This window comes from Piliocolobus tephrosceles, chromosome 1 (genome assembly GCF_002776525.5).
Source record: "Piliocolobus tephrosceles isolate RC106 chromosome 1, ASM277652v3, whole genome shotgun sequence".
Taxonomy (NCBI): domain Eukaryota; kingdom Metazoa; phylum Chordata; class Mammalia; order Primates; family Cercopithecidae; genus Piliocolobus; species Piliocolobus tephrosceles.
Genome location: NC_045434.1, coordinates 30,350,934 through 30,375,121, shown reverse-complemented (window position 1 = coordinate 30,375,121; position 24,188 = coordinate 30,350,934). Strand labels below are relative to the sequence as shown.

Sequence of the window (24,188 nt, the reverse complement as noted above, 5' to 3'; positions counted from 1 at the left end):
CTGGGCAGAATCCGGGGGGAGCAAACGAGAAGTGCAGATACAACATGGAAGCTGAAGCCATGGCAGGCAGGGAGGGGCAAGGCCTGAAAGCCCTGCCTGCCTTCTCAGCGGGGAGAAATCAACTCCAGAAGGAATCTCAAAACCATGTAAATACATGGAAATTACATAATCTGCTCCTGATTGATCTGTGGGTCAACAATGAAATCAAGATGAAAATTTAAAAATTCTTTGAACTGACAATAATAGTGATACAACTTAGCAAAACCTGTGGGATACAGCAAAACCTGTGCTAAGAGGAAAGTTCATAGCATTAAATGCCTATATCAAAATTCTGAGAGAGTACAAATAGACAATCTAAGGTCAAACCTCAAGGAACTAGATAAACAAGAACAAACTTAAACCCAGCAGAAGAAAAGAAATGATAAAGATCAAAGTAGAACTAAATGAAATTGAAACAGAAAAAACAGTACAAAAGAGAAATGAAAGAGCCGGTTCTTTGAAAAGATATACAAAATGGATAGACCATTTTCAAGATTAACCGAGAAAAGAGAGAAGATCCAAATAAGCTCAATTAGAAACAAAATGGGGCTGGGCGCGGTGGCTCACACCTGTAATCCTAACACTTTGGGAAGCCAAGGTGGGCAGATCACCTGAGGTCAGGAGTTCGAGACCAGCCTGCCCAACATGGCGAAACCCTGTCTCTACTAAAAATAAAAAAATTAGCTGGGCGTGGTGGCAGGTGCCTGTAATCCTAGCTACTCAGGAGGCTGAGGCAGAAGAATTGTTTGAACCCAGGAGGTGGAGGTTGCTGTGAACTGAGACTGTGCCACTGCACTCCAGCCTGGGCGATAAGTGTGAAACCCCATCTCAAAAAGAGAAAAAAAAAAAAAAAAGGGAGATATTACAACTGATGTGTGCACAAACTAGAAAACCTAGAGGAGATTAATAAGTTCCTGAAAATATACAACCCTCCTAAATTAAACCAGGAAGAAACAGAAACCCTGAACAGAGCAATAACAACAGTGAGATTGAAATGACAATTTTAAAAATTGCTAACAAAAAAAGTCCAGGACCAGATGGATTCACAGTTGAATTCTATCAGACATTTAAAGAAGAATTGGGCCAGGCGCGATGGTTCATGCCTGTAATTCCAGCACTTTGGGAGGCTGAGGTGGCGGATTGCCTGAGCTCAGGAGTTTGAGACCAGTATGGGCAAAATGGTGAAACCCCGTCTCCACTAAAATACAAAAAATTAGCTGGGCGTGGTGGTGGGTGCCTGTAGTTCCGGATACTCAGGAGACTAAGGCAGGAGAATCGCTTGAATCCGGGAGACGGAGGTTGCAGTGAGCTGAGATCGTGTTACTGTACTCCAGCCTGGGCGACAGAGCAAGACTCTGTCTCCAAAAAAAAAAGAATTGGTACCAATCCTACGGACACTATTCCAAAAGACAGAGAAAGAGGAAATCCTCCCTAAATCATTCTACGAAGCCAGTATCACCCTAATACTGAAACCAGGAAAGAACATAACAAAGAAACAAAACTACAGACCAATATCCCTGATGAATATAGATGCAAAAATCCTCAACAAAATAATAGCTAACTGAATCCAACAGCATATCAAAAAGATAATCCACCATCATCAAGTGGGTTTCATACCAGGGATGAAGGGATAGTTTAACATATGCAAGTCAGTAACTGTGATATACCACATAAACAGAATTAAAAACAAAAATCATATGATCATCTCAATAGATACAGAAAAAGCATTTGACAAAATCTAGCATCCATTTATGATTAAAACCCTCAGGAAAATCGGCATAGAAGGGACATACCTTAAGGTAATAAAAACCATCTATGACAAACCTGCAGCCAATATTATACTGAACAGGAAAAGTTGAAAGCATCCCCCTGAGAACTGGAACAAAACAAAGATGCACACTTTCACCACTTCTATTCAACATAGTACTTTAAGTCCTAGCCAAAGCAATCACACAAGAGAAAGAAATAAAGGGCATCCAGGACTGGGTGCAACAGCTTATGCCTGTACTCCCAACACTTTGGGACGCCGAAGCAGGTGGATTGCCTGAGCTCAGGAGTTTGGGACCAACCTGGGCAACATGGCAAAACCCTGTCTCTACAAAAAAATACAAAAATTAGCCAGGCATGATGGGGTTCACCTGTAGTCCCAACTATGTAGGTGAGGCGGGAGGATCACTTGTGCCTAGGAGGTCAAAGCTGCAGTGAGCTGCGTTTGCACCAAAACACTCCAGCCTAGGGGACAGAGCAAGACCCCATCTCTTAGAACAAACAAACAAATGAAATAAAGGGCATCCAGATCATTAAAGAGAAAGTCAAACTGTCGCTGTTTGCCGATGATATGATTGAAAACCCTAAAGACTCATCCAAAAAGCTCCTATAACTGGTAAATGAATTCAGTAAAGTTTCAGGGTACAAAATTAATGTACACAAACCAGTAGCACTGCTATACACGAAGAGCGACCAAGCTGAGAATCAAATCAAGAACCCAACCCCTTTTATAATAACTGCAAAAAAAAAAAAAAAAAGATAAAATACTTAGGCATATATCTCACTACAGAAGTGAAAGTCTCTACAAAAACACTGCTGAAAGAAATCATAGGTGACACAAATGGAAACACATAGCATGCTCACGAATGGGTAGAATCAATATTGTAAAAATGACTATACTGCCAAGAGAATCTATAAATTCAATGCAATTCCCATCAAAATACCACCATCATTCTTCACAGAAATAGAAAAAACAATCCTAAAATTCATATGGAACCAAAAATGAGCCCACATACCCAAAGGAAGGCTAAGCAAATCTGGAGGCATCACATTACCTGACTTCAAACTATTTCACAAGGCTATAGTCACCAAAACAGCATGGTACTCATATAAAAATAGGTACACAGACCAATGGAAAGAATAGAGGACCCAGAAATAAAGCCAAATAGTTAAAGCCAACTGATCTTTGACAAAGCAAACAAAAACATAATGTGGGGAAAGGACATCCTATTCAGCAAATGGTGCTGGGATAATTGGCAAGCCATGTGTAGAAGAATGAAACTGAATCTTCATCTCTCACCTTATACATAAATCAACTCAAGATGGATCAAAGACTTAAATCTAAGACATGAAACCATAAAAATTCTAGAAGATAACATTGGAAAAAACCCTTCTAGACATTGGTGTAGGCAATGAGTTCATGATCAAGAACCAAAAGCAAATGTGACAAAAACAAAGATAAATAGATGAAACTTAAACTAAAAAGCTTCTGCACAGCAAAAGAAATAATCAGCAGAGTAAACAGATAACCCACGGAGTGGGAGAGAATGTTTGCAAACTACGGATCCAACAACAGACTAATATACAGAATCTACAAGGAATTCAAACAAATCACTAAGAAAAAAAAAACAATTCCATCAAAAAGTGGGCTAAAGACCAATAGACAATTCTCAAAAGAAGATATACAAATGGTCAACAAACGTATGAAAAACCGCTCAACATCACTAATGATCAGCAAATCAAAGCCACAATGTGATACCACTTTACTCCTGCAAGAATGGCCATAATTTAAAAAAATAAAAAATAGGCCAGGTGCGGTGGCTCACGCCTGTAATCCCAGCACTTTGGGAGGCCAAGGTGGGCGGATCGCCTGAGGTCAGGAGTTTGAGACCAGCCTGGCCAACATTTTGAAACCCCATCTCTACTAAAAATACGAAAATTAGCTTGGTGTGGTGGCAAATGCCTGTAATCCCAGCTACTCAGGAGTGGGAGAATCGCTTGAACCTGGGAGGCGGAGGTTGCAGTAAGCCAAGATCATGCCACTGCACTCCAGCCTGGGCAACACAGTGAGACTCTGTCTCAAAATTAAAAAAAAAAAAAAAAAAAAAAAAGATGTTGGCATGGATGTGGTGAAAAGGGGACACTTTTACATTGTTGGTTGGAATGTGAACTAGTACAACCACTATGGAAAACAGTATGGAGATTCCTTAAAGAACTAAAAGTGTATCTACCATTTCATCCAGCAATCCCACTACTGGTTACCTGCCCAGAGGAAAAGAAGTCATTATATGAAAAAGACACTTGTATATGCATGTTTATAGCAGCACAATTCGCACTGCAAAAATATGGAACCAGCCCAAATGCCCATCAATCAATGAGTAGATAAAGAAAATGTGGTATGTACATATATCACAGAATACTACTCAGTCATAAAAAGGAACGATATATTGGTCAGGAACAGTGACTCACACCTGTAATCCCAGTACTTTGGGAGGCTGAGGCAAGCAGATCATTTGAGGCCAGGAATTTGAGACCAGCTTGGCCAACATGGTGAAACTCCATCTCTAATAAAAATACAAAAATCAGCTGGACATGGTGGCGTGTACGTATAGTCCCAGCTACTTGGGAGGCTGAGGCAGGAGAATCACTTGAACCCAGGAGGCAGAAGTTGCAGGGAGCTGAGACTGAGCCCTGCTGCACTCCATCCTGGGCAACAGTGAGACTGTCTCAAAAAAAAAAAAAAAAAGAAAAAGAAAAAGAAAAAGAAAAAACAAAGATATAATGGCATTTGCAGCAATCTGGATGGAGTTGGCTGGAGACCATTATTCTAAGTGATGTAACTCAGGAATGGAAAACTAAAAGTCCTATGTTCTCCCTTATAAGTGGGAGCTAAGCTATGAGGATGCAAAGTCATAAGAATGACACAATGGACTATGGGGATTCAGGGGGAAGTGTGGGAGGTGTGTGAGGGATAAAAGACTACACACTGGGTACAGTGTTCACTGCTCGGGTGGGGGGTGCACCAAAATCTCAGAAATCACCAATGAAGAACTTATTCATATAATCAAACACCACCTGTTCTCCAAAAAACGATTGGGGGAAAAAAAAGTATGGTCCTGAGCTGCAAAATAAATAAAAATATGATTTTTTTAAAAGTTATAAAACAAACAATGTTTTTCCTTTGCTTAAAACCCTTTAATGGTTTTCTAGCACTCTTAGGATCAATCTCAAATTTTTTTTTTTTTTTTTTGAGATAGGGTCTGGCTCTCTCACCCAGGCTGGAGTGCAGTGGCACGACCTTGGCTCACTGCAACCTCTACCTCCTGGGCTTAAGCCATCCTCCCACCCCGGCCTCCTAAGTAGCTGGGACTAGGGGCGCACGCCACCATGCCCGACTAATTTTTGTATTTTTTGTAGAGATAGGGTTTCGCCATGTTGCCCAGGCTAGTCTTGAACTCCTGAGCTCATGCAATCTGCCCACCTCAGCCTCCCAAAGTACTGGGATTACACGCATGTGCTACTGTGCCAGGCCAATCTCAAATTCTTAATGTAGTCTATCAACCTCAGTGTTATTTAGCCCTCTTCTTTCTGTGTAATCACTATGTAACATCCTCTAACCCCCTTGGTCTCTGGGTCTCACTGGTTTTTTTTTTAGGTCTTCAAACTAGTGATGCTTTTTAACGTCTCAGGATTTTGCACAAGTTGTTCCAGAACCAAAGTTAAATTTCTCTGTAATACACTCTTAAATCATCCAGGACTGCTTCTTTGTAACACCCATTAACTGTAGTTAATTATTTGTATAATTAAGCGTTTAATGATTATCTTCCCTGCTAGATTATAAACTCCACGAATACAGAGACTCTAGATTTCTAGTTCACTATTGTACCCTATGTTCCCAAGCACAGTGGCTGAAACATAGTAGCCTTACAAATATTTGTTAAATAAATAAGGGAAAGATAGCAGGTTTAATGAAAAGTCTTTTGATAACATCTAAACTCATCTTTTCAGATTATTAGTTTACCAAATAAGCTATAATCTATAATTTATTCTGAATAATCCACATAATCAGGAAGGAAATATCTTATATAAATGATGATACCAGGTATCCTATCAGGCATAGGAATTAAACTCTATTTTGGCTTATAAATTAATTTTTTTTTAGTTTTCTTTTTTTTCCTTTCTTTGTTTTGCTTATACTTTCATGAATACAGTTATGGAGAATCAATCCCTAAATCTTAACTTTTGCTGGTAGAACACAAAATTGGCCTCTAAAATAAAAGCCAGGTTTAGGATTTATAATAACTTATTTCTTTGCTATTATAAGTTAGAATCAGCAGGAAATACCCAGGCAGAATTTAACAGAATGTGAACCTATATTGCTCTCTGACAAATAGGTCATAAGTGCATTGGAACACCAAGTGCAACTCACCTCTTGAAAGTTATGTTGGGTGAACTTGTCTGCTATCCTTAGCAACTCACGACATGAATGTGTGTCAGCAAAAGCCCGAATGCCCAGGCAGTTAGAAGGATCTAATTGTCTCTTTAAGAATTCACAGCAGGCTTCCTGTATTTCTGCTAGCTGGAGGAGGCAAGCAGCTGGCAGAAGAGTCTGAACATTGCCCTCTTCTACTGTTATCTGGGAGGTATATGCAAAGTCAATCAGTAATTCCATAGCCCTCTCGTCGATGTCTCGGATCACTACTTCTGTCTGACGGCTCTCTGCCAATTCTCCTGTAAACATAGCTCGGAAGTAGGGACTACAGGCTGACAAAATGACTCGATGGGCATATATCTTCTTGGCGCCCACAACTAGCACCACATCACATAGCTCCCGGTGCTTTCTCAGAAGGTTAATCACTTCCAAGGTTTGTCGAGGGTGCTTGTCTGAGATATAGGGCATGCGGGCAGGTTGGGGAACCCCTTCTGGCAGTTTGTTGGGGTCTCCAAGGGTGCAGCGGCTTGTTACATCCATTCCAGTCTCTCCTGGTCGAATGTTGGTACACCTATAGGAACGATGGGGGAGAGAGAGAAGATGGCAGTATTATTATAAACTCTTTTCTCCCCTTAAATGTTTGTAATTCAAGCAATAAGGAAATGTAATTAGCTTGGTGATTTTTTTTCTTTTTACTTTTTTTTGTAGAGATGATGTCTCACTGTGTTGCCCAGATTGGTCTCAAACTCCTGGGCTCAAGTGATCCTGTTGCCTCCACCTCCTATAAGCCAACATGCCTGGTCTACATAAACCATTTAAATTCCAGCTACTATGGTAATAAAACTTTTAGATAAGGTGGTTATGCTTATCCATTTTAAAAATTAAGCCCAAGTTAACATGCTTCAATTAATAGTTAAATTTTGAATTAAAGACAATCTAAAAAGTTTGGCTTGATGGCCGGGTGTGGTGGCTCATGTCTGTAATCCCTGGGAGACCAAGGTAAGCTGATCCCTTGAGGCCAGGAGTTCGAAACCAGCCTGGTGAATGTAGCAAAACCCTGTTTCTACTAAAATTACAGAAAAATTAGCCACGTGTGGTGGCACATGCCTGTAATCCCAGCTGCCTGGGTGGCTGAAGCACAAGAATCACTTGAACCCTGGAGGCAGAGGCTGCAGTAAGCCGACATTGCATCACCGCACTCCAGTCTGGGTAACAGAGAGAGACCCTGTCTCAAAAAAAAAAAAAGTCTGGATTGAAATTTATCTTTACATAGAATCTTTTCCTCAAAGTTTACTGAGATTAAAATAGTAAAGAAAATGGCAAGCTAAATGATGATTTAGCAGGACTCCAAAGAGCCTCCAGGTCGATTTTGTTAGACTAATTTGGGTCTAATTTCCTATCCAGAGATATTAAATATGATAAGCCTCAATTAAAAGTACTACATATGTCAAACTGCTGTCAAATTGGTCTGAATCACTGAGGTTTTGGTATGATTATAAAATAAATAAGTTCGGCCGGGTGGCTCAAGCCTGTAATCCCAGCACTTTGGGAGGCCGAGACGGGCGGATCACAAGGTCAGGAGATCGAGACCATCCTGGCTAACATGGTGAAACCCCGTCTCTACTAAAATACAAAAAACTAGCAGGGCGAGATGGCGGGCGCCTGTAGTCCCAGCTACTCAGGAGGCTGAGGCAGGAGAATGGCGTGAACCCGGGAGACGGAGCTTGCAGTGAGCTGAGATCTGGCCACTGCACTCCAGCCTGGGCAACAGAGCGAGACTCCATCTCAAAAAAAAAAAATTAATTAAATAAATAAATAAATAAACAAATAAATAAAATAAGTTCATAAACAGACATTCTTCAATTTATAAATAAGTAGTATTTAAAAGTTGATTCTAAAAGTTTATTTATTTGGAGATTTGTATTTTTCTATGGTAAGAGTGCTGTAGGCTGGGCGCGGTGGCTCAAGCCTGTAATCCCAGCACTTTGGGAGGCCGAGACGGGCGGATCACGAGGTCAGGAGATCGAGACCATCCTGGCTAACACTGTGAAACCCCGTCTCTACTAAAAAATACAAAAAACTAGCCGGGCGAGGTGGCGGGCGCCTGTAGTCCCAGCTACTCGGAGGCTGAGGCAGGAGAATGGCGAAAATCAGGGAGGCGGGGCTTGCAGTGAGCTGAGATCTGGCCACTGCACTCCAGCCCGGGCAACAGAGCAAGACTCCGTCTCAAAAAAAAAAAAAAAAAAAAAAAAAAAAAGAGTGCTGTAAATGGGGACTAGGTTTAGTTGTAAAATTCAGTGCATCATAAGAAGCATTAAAAAATGAAATAGAAAGTAATAGCATACATTTCATTAAGTATGTTCAACTGCGTGTATGTACACACACAAATTCATATAGATATGCATCACTGGTTCCCTTTGTAAACTGCAGGTTATATCAAAAAAGTTTAAATGCCACTGCCCTGAGTTTTGAAGTCCCAAGACGCAAGGTACAATAGGTACAAGAAGGGAGAAGGAAAAGAATCTCTCTCTTTTTCAGATTATTCTACAATTTGTTGTTGCTGGGTTTTTATATTTATTAATTTTTTTTTTTTAATTTTGAGATGAGGGTCTCACTATGTTGCCCATGCTGGTCTTGAATTCCTAGGCTCAAGCAATCCTCCTGAGTAGCCGGGATTAAAGGCACATGCCACCATGCTGGGTTGGTTTTTTTTTGGAGACAGAGTCTGGCTCTGTCGGGAAGGCTGGAGTGCAGTGGCACAATCTCGGCTCATTGCAACTTCCACCTCCCAGGTTCAAGCGATTCTCCCGCCTCAGCCTCCCAAGTAGCTGGGACTATAGGTACGTGCCACCATGCCTGGCTAACTTTTTGTATTTTTAGTAGATACGGGGTTTCACCATGTTAGCCAGGATGGTCTTGATTTCCTGACTTCGTGATCCACCTGCCTCAGCCTCCCGAAGTGCTGGGATTACAGGCATGAGCCACTGCACCTGGCTGTTTTGGTTTTCAAACAAAAGCTGTAGAGAAACATGATGGCTCGAGCTAGTATACATAAACTGTAGAAGTCTATAAGTTGGGCATTTCCTGTACATTTAGGTACATGTTGTCTAAACTTGTGTTAAAGGACATATTTTTTAGAAGCTGCAATAATTATTTTCCTTTAAAATGATTACAGTGCCTGTAATCCCAGCACTTTGGGAGGTTGAGGTGGGGGGATCCCTTAAACCCAGGAGTTTGAGACATGCCTGGGCAATATAGTGAGGCCCCATGTCTAGAAAAAACAAAAACAAAAATACCCAAAAACATATATATAATGTATGTGTATGTTTATATATATATGGGTTCTGGACAAAAAGGTGGTGGAATATCTATAAATTGCTCAAATTTGATGAACACTGCCTTACAGGATCAGAGTATATATGTATGTGTCTATAAATCTTACAAGTTGGTGTTCTTCACAAGTCTTCAAATATGAAAACTGCCCCTTCTTGCTTATGTGGAGATCTAGATATGGAATGGAATGGATCATCGGATCATCTAGCATAATGCCCTCCTTTTACAGATGAAGAAACTAGTTTGGTTACATGACTTACTCAAAATCATGAAGCTTCAGTCTCTGGATACTTTAGGGTAAACCACGCATCTCCTGAGGTACTGTGAATATTTAATAACTGTAATTCATGTGAGTACTGGGAGGTGAGGAGAGGGAAGAGTTTCTAGGATGATTTAGCAATTCAAAATAAGGTTTTGTTTTGTTTTTTCTTATGGATTATCCAAATTTCTGTACAACTATTTTTAAAAGCCCAAGAAACTACACCAAATACAGATTTTTTTTTTAAGATTCGGTCATCATGAAAAACTTCATCAGTGAAATATAAAGAAGAGTCAAATAATTTGGTAAAAGAAACCTATAAAATGCATTTCATATTTAAGAGAATAAGCATAACAAAGTGAACTTATGTCATCCCTTTTCTAACTAAAATTAACTGGATGGTCTAAGAAATTTTCAGAATTACCTTTAAGTATTGATAAAATACTTAAAATACTTTTATTATCTTTAAAGTCATTCCAGATAATACATAAGATACAAATTTGTATCTTTTCTTTGCAACAGGGTCTTGCTTTATCACCCAGGCTGGAATACAGTGGTTTGATCATGGCTCACTGCCACCTCGACCTCCCAGGCTCAAGTGATCCTCCCACCTCAGCCCCCCAAGTAGCTGGGACTACAGATGTGAGCCACCATGCCTGGCTTGAAAATTTGTATCTTCTATTTATATTTCATATGCGGAAATTCAGGTGCAAAATTACTAGGTAAAAGTCACAAATTACTGACAAATAATTAGAAATAAGATATTTGTATTTTTATATCACACAATATAAACATGCAGAGAAAAGACAATCTATGACTCTTAATTAAAATAACTATTCTTTTAACAAATACTCACTAATTGCTTTTAATGTACAAAGCATTTTGCTATAGACTGTGGGAAATTCAAAGTAATATAAAGAAGCAATCTCTAGAGGAAGAGATACATGAATAACCAGTAAGAGGGCAACCAGGACAAAAGATGTGGTTCAAACGTAAGAATTTTTGGAGCTAGGCTGAGCCTAGTGGCTCATGCCTGTAATCCCAGCACTTTGGGAGGTTGAGGTGGGGGGATCCCTTAAACCCAGGAGTTTGAGACATGCCTGGGCAACATAGTGAGGCCCCATCTCTAGAAAAAACAAAAACAAAAATACCCAAAAACATATATATAATGTATGTGTATGTTTATATATATATATATAAATAATTTTTGGAAGTGATACATATGTTTAGGACCTCGATTGTGGTGATATCATGGGTGTACACATATGCCCAAACTCATCAAATTGCATACATAAAATATGTACAATTTTTTGTATATCAATTACACCTAAATAAAGCTTAAAAGTCATTCAGAAAGGCAAAATCTATGAAGTATTTGTTTAACATCATTCAGAAAGATTCCGGATCTGACAGGTGTCATCTATCAGGTTACCACAAGGGTGTGTGTTTTGTTGTAAAGTAGAATATTACACTGGGTTTTCCCAGAGCTTAAGGGAAGTGTCTCACATCCATGCTCCAGATCGGTATATTTCTGTTTCTGATTCTTATTAAGCAGTCCTCTGATGGAAAATTCTTCCAAAAGTACCATGTTACTTAAAAGGGGGATGACTCAAGCATTCTGATCACTGAGTTCTAGGTCAGCCTCATGTGAGTCTCTCTCAGATACCAGTCATCTACCACTACTGAGAGAGTCTAATATCTAGCCTGCAAAGGACAGCATCACTATCTGTCTTCTACTTCCAAAGCTGTAGCACTGACAGGAACTACAGTATAATAAAACACAAAGGTGTAAAAGGAGTCTCCTGAGAAGGACAGAAAAATCTATAAGGACGTTCTAGGAAGAAGAAATTGCATGTGAATTGCAAAGATATAACACGAAAACAAAAAACATGGTTCTTCTTTTCTCCAACAAGAACCAATTTTTCCAAAATACTTACACATCTGGTAAAAACATCACTGTTTGTGCTTGGCAATTTTAAAGACTAAAACATAAAGCTGAGCCGTTAAAGAATAATTTTTATCATCCACATAAACAATTAAGAATGCTTTTAACCACAGAGCTAAAATGGTACCTTGTACATAGTAGCTGCTGAAAGAATAGCTCACATGATTAACAGTGGTAAAATCAAGCTTCTTTTTAAAAAAAGTAACAAAGACAAAAGACCAACTCAAAAATTCCTGGAATACTGACACTGAATGCTGAAAGTAAAGTGTTATTGTCACAACCTTAGTTATGTACATAAAGATACTACTGTTGAACTGAGATATGAACGATTTTTTATTTCACCTAGGTACAATGTGGGTAAACAAAGCTAATGTCTCCGTTTTTCCTTTAAATACATCATAGTGCCAGGCACGGTGGCTCACACCTGTAATCCCAGCACTTTGGGAGGCAGTGGTGTCTGGATCACCTGAGGTCAGAAGTTCAAGACCAGCCTGGCCAACCTGGTGAGGCTCCATCTCTACTAAAAATACAAAAATTAGCTGGACATGGTGGCGCATGCTTGTAATCCCAGCTACTTGGGAGGCTGAGGCAAGAGAATCGTGTGAACCCTGGAGGCAGAGGTTGCAGTGAACCCAGATTGCACCACTGCACTACTCCAGCCTGGGCAACAAAAGCAAAACTCTGTGTCAAAAAAAAAAAAAAAAAAAAAAGAAAAAAAAGTTCTTATTACTGCATTAGTATAGTAGAATCTTTTTTTTCTTTTTGGTTTTTTTAGAAATAAGGTGTTGCTCTGTCACTGATGATGAAGTACAGTGGTGTGATCATAGCTCACTGCAGCCTCAAGCCCCTGGCTGAAGCAATCCTCTCAACTCAGCCTCCTGAGTAGTTAGGCCCTCAGGTGCATAATACCATGCCTGGCTAAATTTTAATTTTTTTGTAGAGACAAAGTGTCTCTCTATGTTTCCCAGGCTGGTCTAGAACTCCTGGCCTCAAGTGATCCTCCTGCCTCAGCCTCCCAAAGTGCTGGGATCACAGGTGTAGGCCACCATGTCCCCAGCCATTGGTGTCCATCCATATAATTTTCACTTCAGGAAATATCATTCATCTTTTGTCTTTTTTTCTCAACCATTTAACAATGTAAAAACTAGCTGGGCATGGTGGCTCACAGCTGTAATCCAAGCACTTTGGGAGGTTGAGGCAGGAGGATCGTTTGAGCTTAGGAGTTTGAGACCAGCCTGGGCAATAAAATGAGATTCCATCTCTACAAAAAAATTTAAAAATTAGCCAGGTGTGGTGACATGTATGACAGGTGCTTCTTGTATAGCTTGCAGAACCATAAGCCAAGATAAACCTCTTTTTTTTTTTTTTTTTAAATAAATTACCCAGTCTCAGGTACTTCTTTATTGCAATGCAAAATGGACTAATACACTATCTAAATGAACATTTCACCTTTCCTACTTCAAAAATTTTGTTTTACTTTGAAAATTAACAATTTAACCTTAAAAAAGATTCAGTTGCACTGACCCTCATTTATAGTCCTAAATAAACTTGAATAGAGAGAGCTAGAGATTTGGGTATATAAACCCTCAAAACAGAAATAATCTCTCAAAATGCCAGTACTGCTTACTAGAAAGGGTCCCAATAGGCACTATATTCTATACCTGATTCCACACCAGAAAGCCAAGCTATTAACCTCTTTATTTGAAAATTGGTTGTGAATGTTTTAGTCCCAAGGCATCTCAGCACTGCTTATTTGATAAAATGAGCATAAGCCTGGGTGTCTTGGTCCAGTGATGGAGACCAAGATGGAGCAGGAAGGGTAAATCCTCATGCAAGCATGCTAGTTTCCCTTTATATCAGGATAGCAAAAGCCTTCCTAGAATACCCCTCAACAACTACTGCTGACATCTCATTGGTAGCACGGTGTCACACAGCCCTTCCCATATGCAGAGACAACTAAGAAATCAAGGAGAGTATTTAATTTTCTAGTGTCTATAGCAGGTGGAAGAAAGGAAGAGATGTGTAAGCTAACCTACAGTGCATGCCACACTAGGGAATAGTCAAATCAAGCAAGTGTATGTTTTACCACTATTTTTAAGCATACACTTTAGACTGACTAGAACAAATTGAAAATTTCAAAGATATGAGATTGGAAATTTTGTCTTCTGAAATTAAACTCAAGGAGTAGCTCAGCTATCCTTCAATGTGAGTAAAAAACTATCAATAAAAACTCTAGATACTGTTAAATAAAATAAGACTCGAAGCATGTAAAGCTTCTTACTCATTTTAGAGACTTTATGGGGTCTTCCTGCTAGGCCCCACCGTAAACACCCCTGGTACTCACTACAGTTCTGTCCTCAGCATTCTCCTTTTCTGTTCTACCATCACTTATGCCTAGAGCTTGAAGAACCTTCTTAGTACTGATGACTCACATTTAAAAAAAATTTCTAGCCCATATCTCTCTTCTGCCCCAGACTCATATTCCAATCACATGCTGGATATCTCCACCTGGCTGTTTCCCGAACATAATAATATTAAAAGTATATGAAACAGAATCTATTATTGGCTTACTGAAACCTGTTCCTCTTCCTGTATTTTTCTTTTTAATCTTATCATGGCAGCACCTAGTTTCCTAAGTTTGGAGTCATTTATAACACTACCTTTTTCTCACTCCATGTTCACCAAATCCTTTTGATTTTACTATTATACAAGCTCTCAATTCCATCCTCTTCTCTCAACCCTAACTGCCATAGATCTACTTCAGGCTCCCATCTTCGTTTATCTAAACTACCACAAGTACTTTAAATTCATTTCCTTGCCATAATTTCTTCCCTCTTTCCAATCCATCCCCCATGTGCCTAGAAATCAGCTCAAAGAACAAATGATCTATATAATAATGTCCATTGGCTCTTAAATACCTAAAGGATAAAGTTCGAATTCTTTCCCATGGTTGTAGCCTCAATTTCCATATTTTCTACTTCCCCTTCTTCCCCAAAATAGCCTATACTCCACATATACTCACTGTTCCATGCATGTCAGACAATTCTGGGTCTTGGTGCTCTCTCTTTTCTTTTCTTTTTTTTTTTTGCACAAGCTGTTCCTTCCTTTTATGGTGTCCTTAATTAACTCCCTTCTTTAGAAGTAAATTCTTATTCTTCCTAGAAGATCCAGCTCAAATGTTGCCATCTCTGTGATGCTTCCTCATCTCCACAGAGCAGTTCCCTCCTCTAAGTTTACATCTCTATTAAAATTCTGTTAATATTTGTTAGTTAATTAACTAATTACATTTTAGAGATGAAGTCTCGCCCTGTCATCTGGGCTGGAGTGCAGTGGTGCAATCATAGCTCACTGCAGCCTCGAACACCTAGGCTCAAGTGATCTTCCTGCCTCCTCCATCTCCCGAAGTGCTGGGATTACAGGTATGAGTCACTGCACCAGGCCAATATTGTATCATGATATCTGTTTTCATCAATGGATCTGTATCACACAATATACAGGAATAGAGTAGTATTATATAAAGGTTTGACATATGAATAAACCAATTTCTACAATCAGGCTCAGTTTTCTACTAATATATTCAAGGAAACTTGGAAGAATTACATTACAAAATATTTGGTATCTCTAAATAAATGAATGATTAAAAAATAATATCTTGGGAAACAAACACATTGTTGGTAAACACTATGGATTGGTGTAACTCTAAGGGCAAAAATTTGTCAATGTCCACCAAAATTAAAACATGTACATACCCTTTAGACAATTCTAAACCTAAGAACTTATTCTTTTTTTTTGAGACAGAATCTTATGCTTTCGTCAGGCTGGAGTGCAGTGGTGTGATTTTGGCTCACTGCAACCTCCCCCTGCCGGGTTCAAGTGATTCTCCTGCCTCAGCCTCCCAACTGGGTCTGTAGCTGGGACTACAGGCACACGCCACCACACCCAGCTAATTTTTGTATTTTTAGTAGGGAAGGGGTTTCACCACGTTGGCCAGGATGGTCTTGATCTCTTGACTTTGTGATTGATTCGCCCACCTCGGCCTCCCAAAGTGCTTCTATTACAGGCATGAGCCACTGCGCCCAGCCAGAACTTATTCTATACTTACACATTTGGGCAAAAACGACCTACAAGGATATTCATTGCAGACAGAACTGGTTGTAACCGCAAAACAGTTGAAATAAATCTCTCTCAAATGGGACTGGTTAACAAAGGTGCATATAGACAATGGAATACTACATAACTATTAAAAGGAGGAAGGTAAGTCTATATGCATTTGTTACAATTTACAAAACAATTTTTCAAGTGAATAAAGATACAGAAGAACGTGCATGATATGCTGACATTAGTGTCTTTTCAAATGCATTTTATTTTCTTATTTTTATTTATTTATTTATTTATTTAAGGGATGGGGTCTCTCTTTGTTACCAGGGCAGGAGTGCAGTGGCGTGATCACCACAGCCTCGAACTCCTGGGCTCAAGTAATCCTCCTGCTTCAGCCTCCTACGTAGCTGGGATTAAAAGTATGAACCACTATGCCCTGCAACATTTGTGTCTTTTTTTTTTTTTTTGAGACAGTGTCTTGCTCTGTTGCCCAGGTTGGGGTTCAACAGTGTGATCACGGCTTACTGCAGCCTCTGCCTCCCAGACTCAAGTGATCCTCTTACCTCAGCCTCCTGAGTAGCTAGAACTTCAGGCATCTGCCACAACACTTGGCTAAATTTTTTTGGTTTCCTTTTTGTAGAGATGGGGTTTTGTTATGTTGCCCAGGCTGGTCTTGAACTCTTGGGCTCAAGGGATCTGCCTGCCTCAGCCTCCCAAAGTGCTGGGATTATAGGCGTGAGCCACTGTGCCCAGCCATCTTCTCTTCTTAAAAGCTACTAATGTTGGGCAGGTGTGGTGGCTCACGCCTGTAATCCCAACACTTCGGGAGGAGTAGGCAGGCAGATTCCTTGAGCCCAGGAAGTTGAGACCAGTCTGGGCAACATGGCAAAACCCTGTCTCTACAAAATAAAAATTAAAAAAAAGAAAAGATAAGACATCTTATATATATTTGTGTATGAACTATAATGCCTCTAAAAGAATGCATAAGAAACTGCTTACAGTGGTTGCCTCTGGAGAGAAGAACTGGGAACTGGGGTCAGCAATGGGGAGAGTTAACTTTTCACTGAATATCCTATTGTATCTTTTAAATTTTGCACTGTGTATGCAAATGATGGTACATAAATAAATGATGCAATGAAACTTTAATAATAAAATGCCAATTGATTTCATAAAACTTTATAATCAAAAATTAGAATACCTTTAACAATAATTTTCAGTCTTTTCTTGTTCATAGATTTTTTTTTGTTTTTTGGAGGGGCAAAGTCTGCAGAAACTGTTCAGTCCTATTTAAACAATTATTCAGTAATCAGGTGCTAGTGATGCAAATATAGGAAGACATGAGACTAAAAGAGCTCTCAATCTAGTAGGCAGAATGAATATGTATTCAAACAGTCTCAATATAAAAAGTTACTTCTCAAAGTTTCTTTAATAGCAGCTGAGTATAAACCCAGCATTACAGAGACTGCCTTCTGAGTTAAATCAGCAAAAATGACAGCCCAACAAGAAAAGGATAGGGAAGTGTGACCATGATTGAATGTAGGAAGCAGGTGGAAGTAAGACCAGAGACCAATGTGAGTAGGCTAGGCTCTGGCCAAGTGACAGTGATGAAGAAGGAGCTGTAACTTAACAATTAACGGCACTAGAATTATCCAACATGATTTTGAATAGCTGACAGTATTATGTAATAAAGTAAGAAAAAAGGAGCAGGTATGAGTAATTAAGCAAATATTTTATATAGACTACTGATAAACCAAAAACATTCCCACACTCTGCTATTCTTTTAAAAAATAATAAGCTCTTATTTTAGCAATTATATAAGGCATGACATTTTATGGTAGCTGGAGATGAGACACAATCAGTGGGTTTTGCAATAAAGTTAGAATGAAGTGATGAAGCATTTAATATATGTTGTTAATTTTTTCATGTACATTGTGGTAAAATATTATTCCTGCCACAGAATAAAATATAAATAAGATAATGATATTTTTCACCTTGATAACATCTTTTCATCTGGAAAAAAAGGAGCAGGCATGAGTGATTAAGTATTTTATATAGACTACTGATAAACCAAAAACATTCCCACATTTAAAGCATTTGCAAATATCCATTAATCCCCAATATCCTGATTAGATACATTAAAGACGTAAGCTGGGGTACAGAGAAGGTGAACAGCTCAAGGTCAATTGATAAATCAATAATAGATTTGGAAAAAGATATACATTCTGGTTCTTGCTCCAAGTTCTGAGTTATAAGTCATATTCCCATTATAAAATGTTTCTTCTCTTAAAAGAACGGCAAAAGTTGTTTACCTTTGATGTTAAATAACAAATGACTAAATAGAGTTCAATAAATAGAAAACAAATGTAAAAACCAAAGAAATAGAACTGGGCTGATTTTGTATCAATAAAGATTCTAGTCTCATTTGTTAGAACAGAGAAAAAGCATTATTAAATTCTAGGGTTGGGAGGGCCTATTTAATTGTCTATATTTTCCCAGACATTGTTCTATTTTTCTATGGACTAAGTTATTATGTCTAATACCTATTTTAGTCCTTATACAATCTTCCCTGCAATGCAGCTATTTTAATTAACAGAACAAATGTATTATTGAACATAAAGGAAATGACCAAAACCATAATTAGGCATGCAGTACAGTGTATTATAAATAATTATGATTCTTACGTAGGAACAGAATCCTCTACATTTTATAGGGAATTGAAGATAATAAATCCACATAGCATCATAATGAACTTAATGATTATTTACCTTAAAAAAAAAACATGAAAAAAGGAAAATTAAGTGTTTACATACAATCCACGGCACTTTTCAGAAATTTAACTTCTGTATTTTATTCTATTAAAAAGCGATTAATTCTTAATATTACTTTTGATTTATTGTAGAACAAGACTCATTAGTTCCAAGCAGAATTTAGTAAGATTGAAATTCTTTTTTAAAAATTTAAATTATTACATGCTGAATTTTAATCAGTGAAACCAAAGGTTTTCTTCCTAAATGCCTACCTGCGCATTGGCTTTCCTTCCATGCACCATGAAAAGTACCCTTCACCACACTCTAAAGCCGAACCTAAGACAACAGAAAAGCAGGAACTTAATAAAAGCTATTTCTGATCTTTACACTAACAATCTTTATCTAATCATTTCACTCATTTCGTCAGTTATCAAGAGTTTCATATCCTATTATATCACAGGCCTTTTGCAGATGCACAATAACTTAATCTAGCACATTTAAGATTACTATCCTTACTCTACATGCTAAAACGATTAAAGTAAAGGGGAGGTAAAGTATGCTAAATAGTCCTGTTAGGTCAGTCTTGTTCCTCTTCAAAGAGTGCTTGGAGATATTTAACTGTGATCTCGCCAACAAGTATATTTACAGAGCAATCACCAGATACCGACAGCAGTACTAACCTGATAGATCACATAGGGAACACGCTGCTTTAACAACGAATCTGAAGGTTGTTAACTTGTCCCGAAGTGACAGGAGGAGGAGGCGTCGGCATTTGCCTTTACAAACAACTCCGCTTCCGACAGCCCAGTGAGCTTGAACAGGGCAGGGAAAGTATGGCTCCAGACTAACACTCTTTACATGCATTTCCTTCAGTTCCCGAAACAATGTTCACTACCCACGTAGCAGGATTTCTCCAGGTCCCGAGGGTTAAATGGGGGCGCACAGTACTTTCTTCCTTCCCTGAATTCCAAACACTGTCTGGGGAAGCTGTCCAGGGTGCGGAACCCCAGCACTACCAAGCAGGACACAGCCCAGGGCCTCCTCTGGCTTCCGAGATAGGCTGTCAGCCAGCAAGAGCGCACTCTGGCGCTCCGCGAGGCCCGGCCCCAGCGCCCCAACAGTCTCTTCTCGGCGCCGACAGACAGGCGACCGACGAAGCACACCCCTGACCCATGGGGCAGCTCAGCAACTTGGGACCACATATTTGCTAAGCGAGCCCTGGGGCGCTGTCCGCTGTCCCCTGCTCTAAGGCGGCTGGCTCACTTACCGGCTCTGACACTTTCTTCTCTGCCGCAGCCTCCTCCGTCTACTCCGCCCTCCACTCCTCTCTGCCTCCTCCTCCACCGCTGCTAGCTCAGGCAGGATGCCGCTCTTAGAGCTATTTCCTTTCCCTTCACCCGCCCATGTCCAGAAGCAGGAAGTAGTCCTATTCTTAAACCGTTCCTGCAGGAAGCCACATACTCCGCCAAGGGGTTCCGGTGCGGCTCCGGAAGTAGTCGTGCCCTTTGCTGGGGCATTCGGGTAACCTCGAAGGCTGTTTATCTTCGTGGGGGTTCTTTGTATCCCAAGAGTAACCATTTTTAGAGTTCACTACGGAACTGGCAGTGTTTGAATACTGAAGCCTCCTCTTTTCTTCTTTGTTTTTGTCAGCAAAGGCAGTAGTCAAAGGGTAGTCACAGAAAGCTAAGAATTTTTATTTCTTTTTAGTTGGTGGGTCTCCTTTTGGCACAATGTTCCTAATTGTGGATTGGATTATTGCATGCACACATGGGTTGGCGTGTATCTGTCAGGCCTCTACTATGTGCAAGGTGCAGAAGTTACATAGATCAGAGATAGCCCTTACCCTCCAGATTTCCCACAGTCGAACTTTCAAGACACCAGGATTCTATCCAGGCTCTAAGGCTGTGTTAGTTTGCCCTTTCCACTTAGTATTCCACCACCAGACACTTCACCAAACGCATCTTCTGTGGATTCACTTTAATGTTAGGGAGGGAAGAGTATATTTTCTTAAAAAAATTTTTTTTTCAGTAGCAAGCAGAGCTAAAAAAGTATATTTTTCAAGTTATCTTTTCCTCCAGATTTTCCCATAGCACACAGTCACCTGAATTTTACTGTATATTAATATTTAGAAAACAAGTGATACAAGTGTAAGGTGGGGATTACAATTTCAGGAATGTCAGAGAAAGACTGTTGATGATTTCCTGATAAGTATACTCGGCTAAGTATTAACCAGATTTTCTTTAACTGTTCTTTATGTAGAATCTACACAGGTTTGTCTAGTTGTTTCTGAGGGGAAAGGATACCTCTTGTTAATTAGCTTGTAGTGGAAAATGCATGGCCTTTAGATCCAGATGTAGTGGCCCAGTGGATTCTTCTTGCCTGCTGCCCAGATACAGATGATTTATCAAGGTATAGGGATTGCAACAGAGAAAGAGTTTTACACAACGTTGAGTGGAAAAATGGAAGAAGTTTTATTGTTACTCAAATCAGTTATATTATTACTCAAATCAGCCTCCTGGAACATTTGGGGGCTAGGGTTTTTTTCAAAGGTGGTTTGGGGAACAGGGTAGGGATGGCTAGGCAATGGGTGCTTGCTGCTGACTGGTTGGGGATGCAGTCATAGGGGTATGGGAGATGGTCCTTCTGCCTACTGAGTCATTGCTGGGTGGAGCCACAGGAACAGTTGGTGGGTCCAGGTGGAGCCATCAGTAGTCAAACATGCAAAAAACTTAAAAATATACCCCAAAAGGCCAATCCTAGATTCTACAATAGTGATGTTTTCTGCAGGAGTAATTGGGGAAGTTGCATATCTTGTGACCTCTGGAATAATGCCTGGCAATCACTTATGTCTACACTTAACAGAATTCAGGCTCATCTATCCCCCTAGTCTGGTGGTTTCTCATTAGCTTTACAAAGACAGTTGAGTTTTGGGGAAGGACTATAATTATTTAAACTATTAAACTAAATGTCTCCCAAAGTTATCTTGGCTTAAGCCCAGTAATAATTAAGGACAGGCAGAAAGCTAAAGGCAAGATGGGGTTTGGCTAGATCAGATCTCCTCCACTGCTACAATTTTCTCACTGATAGAATTTTTGCAAAGGGGGTTTCAGTTTGCAAAGGCGATTTCACGATACACATAGGTATAAATCCTAGACCTGTAACTGACTAGCTTTGTGATCTTATTCGAAATTTTTACTGCATGTGTATATGTGATATATATACAGATGCAGCAAAATGATTTCTTTTCCACATTTTAAAACTTTAAATAAATTGTATCAAAGCATATGTATTCTTTCGCAACTTCCATTTTCCACTCAACATTCTGTTTGTAAGCTTTGTCCATGTTGATCAATGAAGGTCCAATTCAGTGATTCTCAAAGGGCGGTCCTGGACCAGCAGCATCAACATCGTTTGGAAAATGTCAACCCTTGAGTCCCATTACAGACCTATTGAATCAAAAACTGAAGGTGGGCCCCAGTAATTTGTGTTGTAACAAGTTCTCCAGGTGATTATAGTGCATGGTAAAGTTTGAGAACTACTGCACTATTTATTTTCACTGCTATGTAGTATTATATGAATATACCACAGATTTTAAAAAATGTTTTTTTTCTGCAGATTTTTACTATTTCCAGTTTTCTCTATTACAAACAGTGCTACAATGTAAATTCTTGCATATACCGCCTTGTGTAAACCTGTAAGTGTTTCTTTGGGGTGTGCACGCAGAAGCAAAATTGCTGGGTTGTTTGCTATGCACAGTTTCAACTGTATTAGCACTAGTCAAATTGCTCTCTAAAGTCATTTTCTATTTCAATAATAATAATACTAGCAAATACTTATTTAGCATGTTATAGTAACTCATCATTACTCACACTAGTCCTCTCGAGGTAGGATCTATTATCATTCCTGTTTCACAGATGGCACCAAGATGTTATGTAAGTTGCCCAAAGTCACACAGCTAGTTATGAAGTAGAGCAAGAACTTAAAACAATACACAATGGCTCTAGGGTCTGTGCTTTCAGTTACAGTGCTGTGTTGTCTCTCCATTACAAGTGTTTGAGGGTTTTTGTTGGTCTATATTATCATCACAGTTGGTGTTTTCCAAATTTAAATTTGTTTTTGCCAATTGGATGGGTGTAAAATGGTAATTCACTGTGGTTTAGATGTTTATTTCTTTCATTACTGTTCAAACATTTTTCATATGTGAAAGTGGTATTCAGATTTCCCTTCTATGAATTGCTTATTGTAAAAGATACCTTCAAAGTGACTGTTATTTTTTCTGTAATATGAATTATATTTATAATTCATAGTATAGTTATGAAAATGTTACTATATGATATAAAAATGTTACTAAAAATGCTGCTAACCAAAGACTGATTTTAAAACTCCTGTCCAGCATAAGAGCAGTCCCTCCTATTTCTGTAAATCTGTGGTTCACTCCCCAACCCACTGCAATCTGGTTTGTGCTTCTGCTACTCTGCTTCTTTTTAAAGTGGAGAAGTTCAGTGTGAGTCAACCCTTTTTACTTATGTCAAGACCTAGAAAACTCCATTTAGAAATGGGTATATGGTAAACCTGGTATTTGCAGTAATTACAGTTTTTCTGCCACCTGAGTAAGACTATGCCCTACGGGAGCCTGAATTTCTAGTTGAAAATATACGTAAAATAGATTTTACTTAGATTGGGTGTGTGAAAGAAAAATATCTTGGGCCCCCCAAATCACTAAGCTAAAGGGAAAAGTCAAGCTGGGAACTGCTTAGGGCAAACCTGCCTCCCATTCTTTTCAAAGTCACCCCTCTGCTTGCTGAGATAAATGCATATCTGATTGCCTCCTGTGGAGAGACTAATCAGAAACTTAAAAGAATGCAACAATTTGACTCTTATCTACCTATGACCTGGAAGCCCTCTCCCTGCTTCGAGTTGTCCTGCCTTTCCAGACCGAACCAATGTTCGTCTTACATATGTTGTTTGATGTTTCATGTCTCCCTAAAATGTGTAAAACCAAACTGTGATCTGATCACCTTGGGCACATGTGATCAGGATCTCTCCTGAGGCTGTGTCACAGGTGCATCCTCAACCTTGGCAAAATAAACTTTCTAAATTAACTGAGACCTGTTTCAGATTTTGGGGGTTCACGGGTGTGAGGTAGTGACAACAGCCAAATAATTCTTTTAAGGGGTTACTGAGTTTACCTTATAGTTTTTCAATCAGAAATTATATCTTGTTTCCAATGTATAAAATACAGTGGTTGAACCTAAGGTTTAGTTGTAGGTGAGATCCACAGGGCCCATTGTTTGTGGAATTTTCCTTCTTCTTCTTCCTTCTCCTTCTCCTTCTCCTTCCTTCTCCTTCTCCTTCTCCTTCTCCTCCTTCTCCTTCTCCTTCTCCTTCCTTCTCCTTCTCCTTCTCCTTCTCCTTCCTCTCCCTCTCCTTCTCCCTCTCCCTCTCCCTCTCCCCCTCCTCCTCCCCCTCCTCTTCCCTCTCCTCCTCCTCCTTCTTTCTTCTTTCTTCCTCTTTCTTCCTCCTTCTTTCTTCCTCCTTCTTCTTTCTTCCTCCTTCTTCTTTCTTCCT

At 39.4% G+C, this 24,188-nt stretch overlaps 1 protein-coding gene across 3 annotated transcripts in view; it reads right to left on the bottom strand.

Moving 5' to 3' along the window:
* KLHL20 (kelch like family member 20) overlaps positions 1-20,051 on the bottom strand; it is a 73,235-nt gene extending 53,184 nt beyond the window's left edge. The window contains exons 1-4 of one of the 3 annotated variants that reach the window (XM_023207182.1): positions 19,888-20,051; positions 19,301-19,580; positions 18,893-18,956; positions 6,236-6,809 (exon numbers count right to left, since the gene is read on the bottom strand). In XM_023207182.1, the coding sequence (XP_023062950.1) occupies positions 6,236-6,809; positions 18,893-18,956; positions 19,301-19,484 (822 nt within the window). In that variant the 5' untranslated portion in view covers positions 19,485-19,580; positions 19,888-20,051. The remainder of the gene's footprint in view (positions 1-6,235; positions 6,810-18,892; positions 18,957-19,300; positions 19,581-19,887) is intronic. The other 2 variants (XM_023207184.1, XM_023207183.1) reach the window with 2 other exon arrangements.
* Positions 20,052-24,188: the final 4,137 nt, after the last annotated feature.